At 36.6% G+C, this 20,018-nt stretch overlaps 1 protein-coding gene across 1 annotated transcript in view; it reads left to right on the top strand.

Moving 5' to 3' along the window:
- LOC113108949 (FERM, ARHGEF and pleckstrin domain-containing protein 1) overlaps positions 1-20,018 on the top strand; it is a 60,530-nt gene that overhangs the window by 24,880 nt on the left and 15,632 nt on the right. Inside the window, exons 14-18 of the mRNA XM_026272391.1 lie at positions 7,058-7,188; positions 8,491-8,580; positions 9,754-9,887; positions 11,493-11,574; positions 11,656-11,893. Coding sequence (XP_026128176.1) covers positions 7,058-7,188; positions 8,491-8,580; positions 9,754-9,887; positions 11,493-11,574; positions 11,656-11,893 — 675 coding nt within the window. The remainder of the gene's footprint in view (positions 1-7,057; positions 7,189-8,490; positions 8,581-9,753; positions 9,888-11,492; positions 11,575-11,655; positions 11,894-20,018) is intronic.

Raw genomic sequence — 20,018 nt, 5'->3', positions numbered from 1 at the left:
TCCCCAATTATGAATCGTTCAGCAAACAAATCCCAGAAAACCATTAGCCAGTTAGAAAGAAACAGGCATGTCTCGAATCAGCCACAGCCTCCTGTTCTCTCCCGTGCCGAGAGAATGGCCATGTTGGAGCGCCGAATGCTGGCCAATGGGCTCACGCCACCTGGCAAAGCCAATCTCAAGCCAAGCTCCCCGCACCGGCGCTTCGGGGCTGTGCAGATGATTGATGGCTCCACCAGTAGTGGAACAGACACTAGCGATTCAGAAGAGGCGGAGTCTACCGGCTCCTGCAGCCAATCGCTGGGATTCGAAAACCAAGCCCCTCGTAGTTCGTCCCGCCTCCCCAGAAATAAGTACTCGTTTGATAGCTTGGAGCTAGATGAGCTCAATGATGAAGGAGGGTGTGTGAACCTCAGTGATGAGGAAGGGATGCAAGTGTTTAGCTGCTAACATGCTAGTGTGAAAACCCCATTGCAGTTTGCTTCTCGGCAGTGCCACACTGCATTCTTTTCCTATATCCTGAGATGGCCTTAGCAGTGTGACGAGGCGGGTATCCTTCCCTTTCTCGAGGCAAAACTCTATAGTCTTGCAGTAAGTGGTTTTATCCAGCCTCTGGGTAGACTTTTGTGGTGCCAAGTTCTGCACAGAACGCTAATTACTTGCAGTTCTGATGCTGCAATAATCTGGAAAACTTCAGGAATTCAGAGTGATGTTGTCACTCCCTGGAGTAAATTTAAGATTTCTGAGATGGAAACATGCGAGGAGCCATAAAAGGTAGATGTGAACGGGATTTTGCCAAGAAAGACATGTTCCTGGATCCATATGCTAGTTGTTCCTGGAGTAACTTTTCGGTTAGATTTAGTCTTAGAGTTGAATCTGGGGCTCCTACAGCATTGTCAACTCATCGTTTCACTCTATTTTTTAAAGGTTGTTAAGACTTTTTTGGGGCCTTCATGCCTCTCCTTTATGAGGAACGATCTGCATAAACCATTACTTTTAGACTTTTTAATAATTGTAAGACATTGAGCATTTAATCCAACTGTACAGTTGAAATGTGGTACTTTTAGAACAAGGCTGGGCAACCCTGTGCCTCAAGGTCCACTCTCCTGCAGAGTTTAGCTCCAACCCTACCTGTAGCTGTCTAGTAATTCTGAAGACCTTGATCACCTTGTTGAATCAAAACTCTGCAGGTAAGTGGATCTCAGGGGTCAGAGTTGCCCACCCGTCTTTGAAGCATGCTTAGCAATAGAGCACAGGAAGCCAGCCTTGTTCCTGGACGACTAGTTTCCTGCAGTCTTCAATTCCAACACACCTGCCTGTTAGTTTTAAAGCATTAGTTCACTTCCAGGACAAGATCATTTACTCACCAGCATGTCATGATGTTCATGTGTTTCTTTCTTCAGTCGAAAATAAATTAAGGTTTTATGGGAAAACTTTCCAGGATTTTTCTCTATATAGTGGACTTCAGTGGTGGCCAAGATCCAAACTAAGATCCAAACTTCAGTTTCAGTGCAGCTACAAAGGTCTCTCTACACAATCCCAGCTGATGAATAAGAGCATTATCTAGTGAAACAATTGGTCATTTAAAAAAAATACAAATAAATTTGCCATTACACTGGAAACGTCACGCCTAGTTAGCTCTTAATTTGAGCAAAACAATTGGCCAAAAATGTTTTATGTTCTCCTCCAACTTTAAAATCATCCGACATCTTTGTTTTAAAGGGCATTTGGCTTTCCTCGCATGTTCAATTTGTAAATACCATTTGTGATTAAAACGTATATTTTTTGTTGTTATAAAATCCAACCGATCATTTCGTAAGACCCTTATTTCCTTGGCTGGGATTTTGTTTAGCTGGATTACGTATATTTAATCGGGGTTGGGGCTAAATTCTGCAGGATGGTAGCTCTCCAGGAGCAGAACTGGCTTCCCCTGGTATAGAATTCATCTTCATTAATATCCTCAATCATCAGTTTGCCGTTTGTACATTTGTGCTGGGGCTCACAGCTGCTGCTTCATAGAATCATTTAAAGAACAGTGTGATTTTTGAAGATTCACTCATGCTGAGCTTTGGCTAAAGATCTTCAAATCCATTGTGTGGCTTTGTTCTCCTTCTGGCTGAGCCTCTGTTTGCTATGAGAAGTGAGCAGATTCAGAGACTTGACATTTTCAACGGTATCTTAAAATCCTGCATGATTTTTATTAGCTAGATTTGAATGTAAGCATATTGAATAATAAGGGGTTTTGTCCTGTTGTGTCAGAATTGTGATGAATGTATTTGTCAGTAAGAGCTTTCAGATAATGAAATGGGTGAGAAGGTAATGACAGAACTGTCCCTTTAAGCTATATGATGGTTCAGTCTATAGAGAGAAAGTGTCACAGCATTTGTGTCTGCGTCTCACTGTGTTTCACTCTCTCTCCCTCCCTGAGCACCTCTACCTTACCTTGCACATGGGTTTACCTGTTATCCTTCAGCAGGGATTGGAAAGGCCATTTCAATTAGGGTTTTATGATATTTAAAAAATAATAATAATAAAATGTCATAATTGTTGTAGTATTTTCCCAGATAAAATAAAAAGCAATGGAAATGTGATAATGCCATGTGTTTCTAATCCCTGCCTGATTTCTCACTCAGCTTTGATGTCACTGCACTATTGGCTGATATTCACTATTGTTTTGTACCTTTTCTTTTCTGCCCCGTTGTTGTTGTTGTTGTTGTTTTTTCTTTTGAAACTGCTTGAGCTTGTCATTCTTGTCATTTATGATCAATAAATGCTTGTTATGTTTTCTGCTGGCATTTAAAATGGAATGAGTGCATTTGTAACTAATGGTGTTTTTAAATGCTGGGCTGCATGCTCTCCCTTCATATGGCTGTTCTTTTATATTTCTATGAAAGCTGAAAGGCAGTGCATTCTAGGAGATTTTCACACATGCAAATGTAAATATCCTTATATTTGTCTGTGACATTACTGATCTTCTTTTGTTTGTTCACAAAATGATCAAATTATACACTAGGATTGTTTAGGCCTAAAAAAAGGACACCACCTACTGTTCATTTGTGTGAATGACATGCTGATGATCTTTCTCACACCTTGGCTATGCTCAGAATGGAATACTAGCGTACTATTTGCTGCCCAATACACACTGTATACTTCATGCACGTTTAAAATAATAATAATAATAATAATAAGTATTTGAAGAATCAATTGTGCAACAAATATTTCATGTAGCAGTACACTATACTGTTGAAACTCACTTTAACAGAAATGCATGCTTAAGTGGCCTATATTTAGAAAATGAAAATGCAACATTGCATTGTTTATTATTTTAGTCTGATCAAACAATCAGTACGTCCAGTTCTTTTATCACATTAGGAATTTATATCACGCACAGTACATACTGCAAGTACAGTAGTATGGTAGTTGCTATTCTGAACATAGTGGTTCCCTCTCTTCCTCTGTCTCTCTCATTCAGCACTGTTCAAGCTTGATCTCTGTTCTGATGTTCACTGCCTGTTCCTTCTCAATGACTTTTGGTTCTGCTGCTCTTTATGAACCACATAGACTTTTTAACAATGTATTTTGTGCACTAGTGTCAATAAAGTTACAGTTGGCCTTTGAAGACTCAGGAATTGTTTTTTAAAGCTTATAATTCTCATATTTTTCATGATCCAACCCTCCTTCCCTCTCACCCCCACCCCCTCTCTGCTGTCTATGGCTGCACAGCGCATGTCTCGCTATCTGTCCACACATGTATGTATATAAAGTGCAGTATACATGCATTAGTTCATGTTGTATGAATGTCTGTATGGCGTTGTGTGAATTGCTTATATTGTTTGTACATGTTTGTGTGTACATGGAGGAGTTTGTGCTGTAAATACACTAGCATTTACAAGATTGGACACGTCCCTTATTATTACAGTTTTCCACTTTTTCAGGTTTGAGCTTCTTATCCAGCTACTGTATCACTCAACTAACTTACTTTAAACTGTATTAACTGCCGGCGACTTGTTGATGCTTTTCCTTTTCTTTCTGCACTTAATTGTATTGAATGTGCAAAAAAAATTGACTTGCAGATAGATAATGTAATATTAATAAGATAGATAATGTAATATTAATAAGATGGTTTACTCACACTTAAGCACACTTTTTAAAAGTACAGAATGTCAAAATAAATTAAGTTTCACTTCACAATAAAACAGTTAAGTTTCATTTTAAATCATGTTTTAATAATTTCATGAAGTATACTTCATTTGATGTGTTGACTAACATAGTAAAACATGTGAAACACTTGATTATAATTTGAATTGATATCACATTAAAAGTTAATATATTTTAAATGTACTGAATTGCAACTTTATCATTACAAATATTTTTAATTACATAACATGCAAGTTAGAAATTGCATAAGTATATTTAAGTTGACTAATGAAATGCTTGTCGGTACATTCACTTTAACCATATTTCATAGACAATAGAACAGAAGTAATTAGGAAATTACATGTAAAGATGTACTTGAGTGAAAAAAAAAAATTGAAGTTTATCTATTTTTATTATATAAGATTAAACTACGATACATTTTCATTTAATCATAGTTAAATTAAATGTTTCTGAAAACATTGCAGTGAGTTTGCGCTGAAGTACATGTGCTTCTGAATAAATTAGAATGTCATGGAAAAGTTCATTTATTTCATTAATTCAACTCAAATTGTGAAACTCATGTATTAAATAAATTCAATGCACACAGACTGAAGTACCATATTTTTCGGACTATAAGTCATACCTGAGTATAAGTCGCGTCCAAAAATATGTCATGATGAGGAAAAAAACATATATAAGTCGCACTGGACTATAAGTCACATTTATTTAGAACCAAGAACCAAGAGAAAACATTACCGTCTACAGCTGCTAGAGGGCGCTCTATGTTTTCAGTGTAGACTACAGGATCACTGAGCAGCATCTCTGGCAGTATAGAGGCTGTAGACGGTAATGTTTTCTATTGGTTCATTTCTCTCGGTTCATTTCTCTCGGTTCATGTCAAATTAAATTTGATAAATATGTCGCACCTGACTATAAGTCGCAGGACCAGCCAAACTATGAAAAAAAGTGTGACTTATAGTCCGGAAAATACGGTAGTTTAAGTCTTTGGTTCTTTTAATTGTGGTTATTTTGGCTCACATTTAACAAAAACCCACCAATTCACCATCTCAACAAATTAGAATATGGTGACATGCCAATCAGCTAAAAAACTCAAAATACCTGCAAACATTTCCTGAGCCTTCAAAATGTTCACTAGGCTACACAGTCATGGGGGAGACTGCTGATCTGACACTTGTCCAGAAGACAATCATTGACACCCTTCACAAGGAGGGAAAGCCACAAAAATGCATTGCCAATAAGCTGGCTGTTCACAGAGTGCTGTATCCAAGCATGTTAACAGAAAGTTGAGTGGAAGGACATAGTGTGGAAGAAAACGATGCACAACCAACCGAGAGAACCGCAGCCTTATGAGGATTGTCAAGTGAAATCGATTCAAGAATTTGAGTGAACTTCACAAGGAATGGACTGAGGCTGGGGTCAAGGCATAAAGAGCACCACACACAGACGTGTCAAGGAATTTGGCTACAATTGTTGTATTCCTCTTGTTAATCCACTCCTGAACCACAGACAACATCAGAGATGTCTTACCTGGGCTAAATAGAAGAAGAACTGGACAGTTGCTCAGTGGTCCAGAGTCTTCTTTTCAGATGAGAGCAAGTTTTGTATTTCATTTGGAAACCAAGGTCCTAGAGTCTGGAGGAAGGGTGGAGAAGCTCATAGCCCAAGTTGCTTGAAGTCCAGTGTTAAGTTTCCACAGTCTGTGATGATTTGGGGTGCAATTTCATCTGCTGGTTTTGGTCCATTGTGTTTATTGAAAACCAAAGTCACTGCACTTGTTTACCAAGAAATCTTGGAGCACTTCATGCTTCCTTCTGCTGAAGATGCTGATTTCATTTTCCAGCAGGATTCGGCACCTGCCCACACTGTCAAATGCACCAAAAGTTGGTTAAGTGACCATGGTGTTGGTGTGCTTGACTGGCCAGCAAACTCACCAGACCTCATAGAGAATCTATGAGATATTGTCAAGAAGAAGATGAGAAACAAGAGACCAAACAATACAGATTAGCTGAAGGCCAATGTCAAAGAAACCTGGGCTTTTTATTGGTTTTATGAAGTATTCTAATTTGTTGAGATTATTGAGAATTTGTTGTTTTTGTTAAATGTGAGCCAAAATCATCACAATTAAAAGAACTGAAGACTTAAACTACTTCAGTCTGTGTGCATTGAATTTATTTATATTATTAAGTCTCTTTACTCTTTTTAAAATCATGCTGAAGTGTGCTTCCATTTTCACACGGCGGTCCGACCTTTCTATTTCGAAAGGATCATTTAAAATCTTTAGGATCATGAGAAACGTGTTCACAGCTTAGTGACTGGTAGTGTATACTGAATGTCATTAATGTTGCTTTGTGTTGTTGTCTGTGTCGGGGTGCAATCACACCAGCTTCATTACTTACATAAATTCATGATTGAACTACTCAAAGAAAACACGAGGTGGGCAAGTACTGAGAAAAACCTCCGGTAGGAGTAGAGGAGCACTAGACTTGAGGAACAATGAATATAGGCATGCATATTTAGTACTTATCATTTATTTATGTGCTTGTTTATTTGTTTATTTTAACAATTTAGACGCAAAACCTGTTACTGTCATATCAAAAGTACAATGGCAATACCATGGTACAGCAACTTTGATAAATATCTCAGTGGTGTACAGTATGATCACTGTAATGTGGTATTCACATGGTGCTTCCAAAAATAGCATGCTATTCCCATGGTTAATATTCAAAAGAAACATGGCAGGACCGTGGTATTTTTTTTGTACTTTTTGTGGCATTTTTGCATGCTAAAATAGATGAAAGTGAAGTCTGAATGCACACATCACATATCGACATGATAAATATAAAGGCAATCTGCCTCAGACCTGTGCTAATGATCTTCATCTGTGCCTGTCTGTCGTTCTCAGAAGTGACGTGTGCTTTAGTTAACGGTCACGCTGATGACTGTAGAGGAGCGACGCCGTCTCCTCTCATCTCCCCCATGCTGAATGAGACTGGTGCCATACGCACTGATGATGAGGAGGACAACAGGAGGAAGGTGAGATCTGCGGTTGACTGGACTGTCATCCCTTACCAAAAAGAAGTTTATTCAAGAGTGCTACAGTATTAGTATACTTCTTTTAAACTAAAAATAGGAAAGTATGCTTTTAGTTTACTTTTTATGTACTCATCCGATTACATTTAAGTATACTTGACTTATACTTACAAAAATTCTAAATATACTTGAGATATACTCCTAGAATCTGTGTTTTCATTATTATACCGTAGAGGGCGCTAGTACACATCTTCTGCACAGAATTTCCCCCCAAAAAAAACAAGTGAAGAAGAAAAAGAAACGATAGATACTTACACATGTAATCTAACACAGTCATCTGACAGGAAACAGCATCAAAACTGTAACGTTATGGAATAAAATGTTGACAGATGAAGAGGTAATAATTACAATAATTAATAATAGATCTCAAAAGCATTAGAAATTGATGCATGGTACCATAGCAGCGCAATGTCGAGAATCACAATTGTTTCTTGAGAAGCAAATCAACATTTTACATTGATTTCTGAAGGATTATGTGACACTGAAGAAGACTGAAAATACAGCTTTGCAACAAAGGAATAAATTACATTTTAAAGTATATTAAAATTACATTAGCATACATGCATTTAAATTGCATTAGAAATTTATGTCAGTGTTGCTTTATTGTGTATATATGTATAATAAACCATTTCTATTACTCAACTGCAGTATACGCATTTAACTTTTTCCCCGCCAGTGTTTTTGAAAAGCTGACCCCAATATATCAGTTTTATTTTTATTTTTTTATTTTCATTTTTATTTAGTTTTATTCTAGCATCAAGCATTGTTTTTTTTTTTTTTATCAACACTTGAATGTAGGTTGGCTTCATAAAAAAGCTATATTTTCAGCAAAAAGCTGAGAAAACGCATTTTTATCAAATACATCTGGATCATATTCATTAATATTATTAAGGCAAAGATGCAGTAGATGACTTCCCTCAGTACTCCCAAAGCTTGCACAGGCCTTTACACACCATTTTACTCTGTAAAATTAGGCAGTTTACATTTATATGCAGTTAGTGTTGATGATGGAATTATTTTTCATATGCACATGCTTGCATATGAGATCACTCGTTTCTGTGTCTACATGGTCTGTGTTTTTAATCTGCACCTTATTCATTCGGGAGATGCGTAATAGCACCCCTAGTGTATAACAGCGAAAACGCGGAAACCCAGAAAATTCTGTGTTTGGCAGAGAAAGAGTTAATGTCAGCATGAAGTGTCATCTTGTGCTGATGACTTTTGTTGTATTGTGTGTTTGTGCAGAACTGTCCCGCTGATAATGCATACTGCATTGCTAAAGAGTTGCTGTGCACTGAGAGGACATACCTGAAGGACCTGGAGCTGATCACAGTGGTAAATGATGGACAGACTCTTCATCAGATCTCCACACACACACACACACACACACACATTCCTGTCTAGCCGCAGTGGCCGGGTTTCTATTCAACTATAGAGATCGTGTTTCCTGTTTCAGCCCACAAAACACACAGTGCAGGCATCAGAGACTGTGGTTCAGGTTTAGAGATGTGTGTGTGTGTGTGTGTGAGAGAGAGAGAGAGAGAGAGAGAGAGAGAGAGAGAGCAGAGAAATGGGGCTATGTTTACAGACCTGAGGGCAATGTGGCTTTTATAGGACTCATAGTTGAACACAAGTAGTATATCAGCACAGGGGTTCTGCTTACTTTATCAGCTACACACCTAACATGAAGCACACACTCAGTCCAGGTGTAAGTACAACACTGAGAGAAGTCTCTGATCTCATGTTACGCTCATTTATTATACATTTCATTAATGTTATCAGTGAGTTTTATTAGAATTGTGTGTGTTAATATTGTGTCCAGAATCATAGAATGAACACTTTTTTAAAAGTCTTGTGTCGGTAAGAGTTTTTTAATATATATATTTTTAAAGAAGTCTCTTCTATTCACCAAGGTTGCATGTATTTGATCAAAAATACAGTAAAACAGTAATATTGTAAAGTAGATTTACACTTTAAAATAGCTGTTTTGTATTTTAATATGTAATTGTAATGTAAAATTGTATTTATTCCTGTTGATGCAAAGATGAAATACTCCGGTCTTCTGTGAAAAATATGATTTGTTCCTCAAGAAGCATCTATTGTTATTATCAGTGTTGAAAACAGTTATGCTACTTCATATTACACTATTTCATAACATAACATATACGTCATGTTACAGAAAGAACAGTATTTATTTGAAATCAGAATTTTTAGTAATGTCACTTTTGATCAGTTCAATGCATCCTGGCATTAAAAGTATTATAATTTTTTTATTTTATTTTTTATTTTTTTTATAAATCTTACTGACCACAAACATTTGAAAGGTGGTATATATACACAAACTATATCATTAAGTACACTGAACAAACTTATGCATACTTCAAATTCAAATTGTCATAATCGGAATGGTTACTCAATGCACAGAAACAGCAGAGCTATAAGCTACAAAACTATTCATTTACAAGCAGGTATAGGTTGTGTAATATTATTAATGTGTGTGTGTGTTAGTCATTTCAGGCAGTGTTGGATAAAGAGGAGTGTGTTCCTGACACTCTGAAGACACTGTTGACTTCCACCTATGAGCCGCTACATTCCCTCCACACACACTTCCTCCAGGAGCTCGAGGAGAGACTGTCTCTGTGGTGAGTAACACACACACACACACACACACACACACACACGTGTTAATGAGTATGAAGGGTGAATCTTATCCTGCACCTCAATCTGTATAATATATGTTGTAAATAGTTGCAATTGCAATTAGAAAAGTGTCGCAAATCATAATAAGGTGAAAATAGTAAGATTAAGATTCCTGGATGGTTTACTTTTTTCTGGTGGAAGTTCATCTGTGCAATTATTATTATTATTTTTGGCTAATATTGCCCTTTTAGCCAACAAAGTCCGGTTTGTGACAATTCAGTTTCACAGAGGAAGAAAAAAAATACTGATTTCTGAACAGGAATAAATTAATCTTGATCTATGGTAGGGAGCTTTTAGACAGACTGATGGCACATTTAAACACACTGTAAACACTGTTAATCTTATATATATATATATATATATATATATATATATATTATATATATATAGTATATTATACCCTATACTTTGTTTTATTATCTTAGATAATAAAAAAATATAAGAATAATAATATTTTAGCTCAGTATTATTTTAGCATTATTGATATGCTATTATATATTTAATTTAATAGTTTGAATAATTTTGGCTTTCACTTTAATTTTAGAGTTTTTAATTTTGTTGTGTTTTTTCTTTCTTTTATTCATTGTATACTGTATATTAGTTGTGCTTAAAATAAACAAGACATATTTTGGGAAGGGAAGTCGTGGCCTAGTGGTTAGAGAGTTTGACTCCTAAGGTTGTGGGTTCTAGTCTCGGGCCGACAATATCCCGACTGAGGTGCCCTTGAGCAAGGCACTGAACCCCCAACTGCTCCCCGGCACAGCAGCATAAATGGCTGCCCACTGCTCCGGGTGTGTGTTCATAGTGTGTGTGTGTGTGTGTGTGTGTGCACTTTGGAGGGGTTAAATGCAGAGAACAAATTCTGAGTATGGGTCACCATAGTTGGCTGTATGCCACGTCACTCACTTTCTGTTAACATTTATTTAGTTTCAGGTAATCAAGATGTTTTATGGTTTTAGATTTTGCTTTTGGAACAAATGGGACACTAAATTAGGTTACAATTTATATCACGGTGTCCTTGTTATGTAATTTAATTAACAACATTTACTTATGATTAGGGTTTGGTTTGGGGTCAGTTGCTTGTAATTATGCATAATTTACTGTCATTACTATAGTAAGTACATGTAAGGTGTAAAATAAAGTGTTCCCAAAAATAATGTGTTATATCTCCTTTTCTCCTCAGACGTTCACTGTCCTGTAGACTCAAACACCAACTCTAATCAAACAGAGCTCAACAAGCTACCAGATCTGAGAAACTGCTTTAGTGAATAATGTAATTAATTATGCAAATCGGTGCGCAGCCTTTCAGCTGTACTCAGAAAGCATCATTAGTCTGGAGTCTATTATGATCTCCACCTGCTGGTCAGACCACACCATTACTCAGTCACTGATAATTAAAGTGTGTACATGACGTTGAAGGTGTTGTTCATCGCCCAAAAATGCTAATTCTGTTATCATTTACTTGCATTAAAGCAATTCCAAACCTGACTTTCTTTCTTCTGGTAAACTCAAAACTATTTTGTGAATGTATTTACAATGTGTTTCAGGGAAGGCCCATGCAATACGGAGGTTAAAGGTGAAATGCAGCGTATAGGAGACCTGCTGCTGAAGAGCGCACATGAGCTGAAGGTGATTCTGTGTTTGTGTGTGTGGTAGATGGTTTGTTTTCGGTCATGTTATTGACAGTACTGTGTGTTTTTGATTCTTCAGGCTCTCTCAGCTCAGCTGCAGATGATCTCAGAGTGTGTGTTTGCTCTGGAGAGAGCATGTGTCGCGTCCCGGAGGCTGGAGTTTGTGTGCCGTGAGTTTGAGCTGCAGAAGGTGTGTTACATTCCTCTAAACGTCTTTCTGCTGAGTCCCCTCCATCGCCTGCTGCACTACAGACAGATACTAGACAGACTCTGCAAGCACTACCTGCCGACACACAACGACTACAGCGACTGCAGAGGTGCGTGTCTGTAACTCTGTCTGTGCTAATGTTTTGGACAAATGTTCCCTGAAGACAGCTATATCTGAAAACAACTTGATTTTGGGGATGTCTTTAAAAGAAAAATGTTTCATTTATTAGCTGATTGGCATGTCACCATTTTCTCATTTTGAGAAAGTGAATTGGTGGGTTTTTGTTTGAGTGTGAGCCAAAATCATCACAATTAAAAAAACCAAAGACTTAAACTACTTCAGTCTGTGTGCATTGAATTGATTTAATTCACAAGTTGCACAATTTGAGTTGAATTACTGAAATAAATGAACTTTTCCTCGACATTCTAATTTGAGATGTACCTGTATATAATTTAGTGCTGTCAAACGAATAATCGCAACGTATATTTATGTATATATACTGTAAATACTAGGGGTGTCCATGGTTAACCGGTTAACCGATTAACCGTTAAAAATTGCGTAACCGAGTGAAACATTTTGCTCGGTTAAGTGACGTCAATGGCGTGCATTGAATTTAGTTGTAATACATTTTTGCACCACCAGAGACCGCCAGAGCGCTCCCAGACATTTGTAATGTCCACAAGAAGTAGTCATTTTCTAATATGAAGCGGGCAAAAAAAAGTACAGCGTTGGAGCACTTTAAAATTGAGAGCGACGGGGCAAAATGCAAGTATTGCAATACAGTGCTTAGATATTCTTCAAGTACCACCTCGTTGTTGTAATCTCAACAGCCAACACCCGGGCATCATTAGGCCGGCCAGGATATGGCAAGCCAAAAGGGTCAGAATTACGCCTAGATTAAACGCGTTTGCATACAAAACGCCGTTTTTTACGGCGTTTAAAACGGTATTAGCGCCGTCAAATACGCCGTCCTTATAGCAGACGCCGTAAAAAACGCGCGTAAACCGTAAAAAACGCCGCAAAAAACGGCGTTTTAGTGTTTGTAAAAAGCGCCGCTTTTAACGCCGTCGGCTTGCCACAGGACGCCGTAAAAAACGCCGTTCTGAATGCACAAAAGCGCGCGTTATTTACGGCGTTTTCCTTGTAGTATAATGAGCCACGCCCGCTGATTTCCACAGCCAGTAATAATGAACTGTTCTCACCCAATCAAAGACGAACAGAACCAGACCAGACTAATTTACCACAGATCGTTTAAGCGGAAGAAGTGCCTGTGAACTGATAGGAATATTAAGTAACTTTTTATATATTTTAATCGCTACAAACATTGAACATAGGCCGATTACACATCTTTATCCTACTTGAATGTAACTGTTAATTATTTAACAATTACAAACCCTAGTTTATATATCATTTACTACCCAAATACCTTTTATGTATATACATAAAGTGCTGGTTCGAAATATTCAATTAGCTTTGAGTCATTTAATTTCCAATACAAGAAATCATACATGATAACGGAAGTCGACCAGAGAGTGTGTAAAAGCTGTGCAGCTACAGAAGTTGGAGGCAATGGTCCTAGTCTTGTTGACCACTATACACCGCTACAACCGCTGGTTCGAGCCCCGCTCCAAACTGATTCTGGTATACAGGGGAGTTTATTTGCTGTTTAACAAACAAATATACGTTGAGGCATTGCTTCCACACATATCATTTTTTTCCGCTCTCATGATAATAATGAGTTGTTTAGTTAAAACGGCATATTTTCTCGTAATAACGAGATGTTACGTCCTTAAAACGACACATTTCTTTCTCAACAACATTTCATAAAAAACAGTATGATTTTCCTGTTATAGATTACATAATGTGAGCAAGCGAAGCGATTGTCCGAGCTGCTGTCGCCGTGGTCCTGACATAAAAGAGCATCTGCACGCTACTGAAATTCGAAGAATACACTGTTTTAAATGTATAGTAATATTTTTACTGTAACGTCATGCTTATTTGGATTAATCTCCAATCTTACTACAATATTCTATCCAATAACTGCATTCAGACCAAGAGGATATGACATGATCAAATCAAACCAGTTACAAAAAGAAAAAAAGAGGAGTGACAGTTTGATTCTATTATTATTACATCACTATTATTAATATTTCGTTCTGTCTGAAAAACGGAAAAACGAAAATGAAGCTATATTTTTCGTATTTTTTTGTTTGTGGATAAAAATGATCTTATGCATTTGTGCGTGAGCGGCCCTGAAACGCCACTTTTCAACTCAGCCTGTCTTCACTGTCTGTCCTAAAGCAGAATAAGAGTTCATCTGATACAGCTCTGCAATTTAGTCACATCGTTTCTTCATATTGTTTGGCTGTTGCGACTATATTTCTTGCAAATATAGATCTCATATAAAGAGCAACACTGCACTTCTAGGGTCGGTGGCGTCTGGGCTTCTTATCTGCATTGTCCTCGCCTCACACCCACGCTCAGCGCAGCCTATTCCTTAAAGCCTGGAATATACCCCATGCCCAAAGATTCGATGCGACGCACGGCTCGATTCAGGTAAAGATAGCAATGTATAGTCAATAATATATAATAATCGGACTAAAAATGGGCCTAACGCCGCCCACGCATGTGAAAGAAATATTAAAGAATAGTTTATTTGCTTATTTGTTTTTACCCACGAAAAAAACATCTAGCTTAATTTAATTTTTCCGTTTCTCAAACAAAACAAAATAACAACAACAATAATAATAGTCTAATAATTATAAAATCAAACCGTTTGTCACTCAAATAAATAAAATATAAAAAAAAAAAACATTTTTTTTAACAGCAGAGAGAAGTGCATGTGGGTGACATAAAACAATTGCATGTGCATGTCAGTGCTGCTATATTGTTAGCTAAAACTTTTTAAATGCTCAAATGAAATAAAATAAAAATTTAAATAAAAATAAAACAAATCTATTAGATTAAAAACTTAAACTGAAAATAAAGATGCTGCCTCCACAACAAAATAAATTAAATAACTAAATTAAGTAAGTTCTAAAGAACAACAAAAAATAAATAAATATTCTGTCAAATACAGAGTTTTAAACAGTATCTGCGCCGCAAAATACGTCGTTGTGATAACAAACGCCGTAAAAAACGTGCGAAAATACGCCAGTGACGCCGTATTTGACGGCGTTTTAGTGTGTATGAAAACGCCGTTTTTTACGCCGTTCATGTTGCCATATGACGGCGTAAAAAACGTCGTTTTGGTTGCACAGAGAACGCGTTACGGCGTTTTGCTAATAGTATAATGAGCCACGCCCACTGATTCCTACAGCCAGTACGTATGAACGGTTTTCCAATCGGCCAATTGTAATGCTGCTCATTAAAACTGCTCAGTCGGTGCCACATTATTTTATATTTGCCCGTAACATTTTTATTTTGAGCAAATCTGAGTCGTGATACTCTGTTCGTGTTTTCTGGATAATCGCAAATGTCAGTACAATTTAAATGAATTAAAGATTGTTTAAAGCAGTGGTTCTCAAAGTGTGGTGCGAGTAGCACTAGTGGTACTCAGGCTCCCTCTAGTGCTACGAAGAGTAATCACTAAATGAAACATTAATGAACGTTAATAAATTTTAATTTGATCTTTATTTGAGTAAAGTTGTTTTTTTTGGTTGTGTTGTTGTTGTTTTACATCTAAGTACAGTACAGTTTTTATTTCACTTTTGGTACAACACATTTTAATTCAATCATTTTTTTTCATTTACCGGTATGTAAGCACAGTACAGTGTTAATGCTCAAACTGTGTATTTACAATGTTGAAGTGGCTGACAACAATAAATAAAACTGCCTCGTGTAAAACTGTGCAGAGCTGTAGCTGAATAGTTAGGCCTACGCTGCTGAAATGTAATGTTGCTCATTATGGTGCTGCTTGGAGAGCCAAATATTTTCTGAAGTGGTTGGTATAAAAAGTTTGAGAACCACTGGTTTAAAGAAATGGTATAAAATTAATTCATGCTTTTTAAGAACTTCTCAGTAAAACATTTATTCTTTCCCCTTGTAGAGTCATCAAGGATCCAACTTATTATTCAATAAATTATGCAAAAAATATTTGGCAGAAGAGCTGGGCCAACAGATGAAACTGGTTCACTTTCATTAAATGGACAAAACATAGACCTAACCTTTTCAAGTTTGTTTAGAGTATGTCCCATTATACATTATTACTTTCATGTTTTTATTTCTTGACTCCAAAAAAAAAAAAAAAAAAAACTGTCCCCAAAACATACAAATTTTTCTCCAACCGCAATTAAACACACCTGATTCAGCTAATCAAGCCCTCAACAGCATACTGGAAACTTCTAGTCCGGTGTATTGCAAGTTGAGCTAAACTCTGCAGGACAGTGATCTTCTAGGACTGAGTTAAGACACCCCTGTTTCTGAACCTTGGATTTGTGTGCTGTCTTTAGCACTAAGTTGAATGTTCTTATTCTATTCTTAATTATCTCTTTTATTATATTGCTGAACATTTTGCATCCTGAAATGTAAATTTTCAAAGAAGAGAGGTTAGAGTAAGACATTAAATCATTAATTCAAATGGCTGATTCATTCAATGAGGAATAAAGTGAATCATTTAATACCAAAGGCTGCTGTTGCTTGAAGAGGACATTGTTCTGCTGTGGCTTTGTTTGGACTCTTTTTGTCAAAATAGAGCAAAATGAGAAAATAGTTACAATTTTAGTTACTATTAATAGTAAACTCACTCAAAATACCGTACTTGTTATATTGATTCAGTTCAATAAACATTTGCAAAGGTCCTGCTATTAGGAAAAACCCTCTTCCTCGTGTTTTAATTAACTGTATGTCATAAAATAAATTATATTGCAATTATTTACGAACAACATTTATTTTAAATGCTAAGCCTATAACTTATTTAAAGCAAAACTAAAATCTGAATCTGGCTAGTAAGATCCAGCAGTTCACTTCTGGGCTGAACTCCTGTGGCCAGTTGTGGGAGGTGGTGGTTAATAATTTGCTTTTTAGCAAAAGTGCCAAGTGGAATGTTATGACCAAGAGGAGCCTACCTGAAGGATTCCATATGCTTCAACCTGTGCCCTGACTCTCTACCTGCCAAGAGGTGTGTCAGAAGAAGAGGAATTCAGGGAATTAATGCTCCTTGCAATAAAAGGATCTCTCGGATTTGGGAAGGTATAAGCGTCACCTTTTTTTTTCTTTTTTTTTGTTTCCTTTCAGCTCTGTTAAAAATTGTGGGGCAAGATCTGAATGTATTTGACTGTTAAATAATAAATTAGAAAACAAATTTGGTGTGGAAACTTGGCACTTTTATTTCACCAACATTCCAGAAGACCTAAACACAGACATTGATTCACATGACCTAAAATTAAAATGACTACTACAACATCTTAACATATTTACATATTAAAATAATGACTATTAAAGTCATTGCCACAAGCAGCACTTATTTGGGTCTATAAAAATGTAAAAACATGACCAACTTTCCCAAAAAAAAATTTGTATGTTTTGGGGACAGTTTTTTTTTTTTTTTTTGGAGTCAAGAAATAAAAACATGAAAGTAATAATGTATAACGGGACATACTCTAAACAAACTTGAAAAGGTTAGGTCTATGTTTTGTCCATTTAATGAAAGTGAACCAGTTTCATCTGTTGGCCCAGCTCTTCTGCCAAATATTTTTTGCATAATTTATTGCATAATAAGTTGGATCCTTGATGACTCTACAAGGGGAAAGAATAAATGTTTTACTGAGAAGTTCTTAAAAAGCATGAATTCATTTTATACCATTTCTTTAAACCAGTGGTTCTCAAACTTTTTATACCAACCACTTCAGAAAATATTTGGCTCTCCAAGCAGCACCATAATGAGCAACATTACATTTCAGCAGCGTAGGCCTAACTATTCAGCTACAGCTCTGCACAGTTTTACACGAGGCAGTTTTATTTATTGTTGTCAGCCACTTCAACATTGTAAATACACAGTTTGAGCATTAACACTGTACTGTGCTTACATACCGGTAAATGAAAAAAAATGATTGAATTAAAATCTGTTGTACCAAAAGTGAAATAAAAACTGTACTGTACTTAGATGTAAAACAACAACAACACAACCAAAAAAAACAACTTTACTCAAATAAAGATCAAATTAAAATTTATTAACGTTCATTAATGTTTCATTTAGTGATTCCTCTTCGTAGCACTAGAGGGAGCCTGAGTACCACTAGTGCTACTCGCACCACACTTTGAGAACCACTGCTTTAAACAATCTTTAATTCATTTAAATTGTACTGACATTTGCGATTATCCAGAAAACACGAACAGAGTATCACGACTCAGATTTGCTCAAAATAAAAATGTAACGGGCAAATATAAAATAATGTGGCACCGACTGAGCAGTTTTAATGAGCAGCATTACAATTGGCCGATTGGAAAACCGTTCATACGTACTGGCTGTAGGAATCAGTGGGCGTGGCTCATTATACTATTAGCAAAACGCCGTAACACGTTCTCTGTGCAACCAAAACGACGTTTTTTACGCCGTCATATGGCAACATGAACGGCGTAAAAAACGGCGTTTTCATACACACTAAAACGCCGTCAAATACGGCGTCACTGGCGTATTTTCGCACGTTTTTTACGGTGTTTGTTATCACAACGACGTATTTTGCGGCGCAGATACTGTTTAAAACTCTGTATTTGACAGAATATTTATTTATTTTTTGTTGTTCTTTAGAACTTACTTAATTTAGTTATTTAATTTATTTTGTTGTGGAGGCAGCATCTTTATTTTCAGTTTAAGTTTTTAATCTAATAGATTTGTTTTATTTTTATTTAAATTTTTATTTTATTTCATTTGAGCATTTAAAAAGTTTTAGCTAACAATATAGCAGCACTGACATGCACATGCAATTGTTTTATGTCACCCACATGCACTTCTCTCTGCTGTTAAAAAAATTATTTTTTTTTTTTTTATATTTTATTTATTTGAGTGACAAACGGTTTGATTTTATAATTATTAGACTATTATTATTGTTGTTGTTATTTTGTTTTGTTTGAGAAACGGAAAAATTAAATTAAGCTAGATGTTTTTTTCGTGGGTAAAAACAAATAAGCAAATAAACTATTCTTTAATATTTCTTTCACATGCGTGGGCGGCGTTAGGCCCATTTTTAGTCCGTGTGCAAAAAGCGATAAAGAGAGCTACAGAGTGCTGCTGCATTGAATCTGTTGAGGACTTTGATTTTGAAATATGTACATCACGTATCGGTGCGTGTGTGCGCATACGTGGCGACGTCAGTATGAACCAATCGACAGTCGGTGTCTGTGACATTTAGCGATCGGTCTCTCCGCATAACTAGTGCCAGAGATGTTCATTGTCATTTATCAGCCTCAGTTTGACTGTATTTGTGCTGTGTGCGTCCTGTAGAAGTGAGTAACGATCGTTTTACACTGTTGTTTGCTTTATAGTTGTTTGTTAGTTGTGACGCAGTTATTGCACGAGATGTGCTGCATCTGAGGTATTTATGATTGCAGTTAAAGTTACAATGTTAATACCCATATTATTGATCACATAGATATCAGTGAATGTGATGTTATATTCAGTGTTTCTACTATTGTATTACAGCCTGAGGGGAGCAGCCTAGAATGTATGTCAATATGTTTATTATGTTAATTACTGATGTTAGATTCCTGTTCTCTGTGTTTGTAGGAATAAACCACACACTTCCACAAACTTGTATGCATATGTCCTGCACATATCTACAATACATCAAGCTCTCATCCTTTGATAATCATCCAGCCTGTCGTGAGTCAAACCAACTGCAGTAAAGATCACACAGTGGATAGCCTGTACATTTGATTCCATTCTGGATGGATATAACTTGCACTTGATTCAGCTTCATCATCTCGATGTTCTCTGATGCTGCAATTACAGAGATTGAACAGAGCTAAGAATATTCATCTAATCTGAGTTTATAAAGCAGCCCATCGACTGAACAAAATACCCAAACCTCTCATCGTGAACAAGCTCATATTACAGTATCCTGACATTTAACCACTGCAGTTTATGTAAAGGCTGTCTTCCCTCACCAATGTTAATCATCATACTTTATGATTATTAAACGTATTGAAACTAATACTCTGCTCTGTGTGTTCTGACCGACACACTCGGTTCACTACGATACCTTGCTAGCCTTAGTAATTCAGATAGCTCTTTGCTA

Source organism: Carassius auratus, chromosome 9, assembly GCF_003368295.1.
Source record: "Carassius auratus strain Wakin chromosome 9, ASM336829v1, whole genome shotgun sequence".
Lineage (NCBI taxonomy): Eukaryota > Metazoa > Chordata > Actinopteri > Cypriniformes > Cyprinidae > Carassius > Carassius auratus.
Note: the sequence above shows the minus strand (reverse complement) of the source record. Positions and strands in the feature narration are given on the sequence as shown.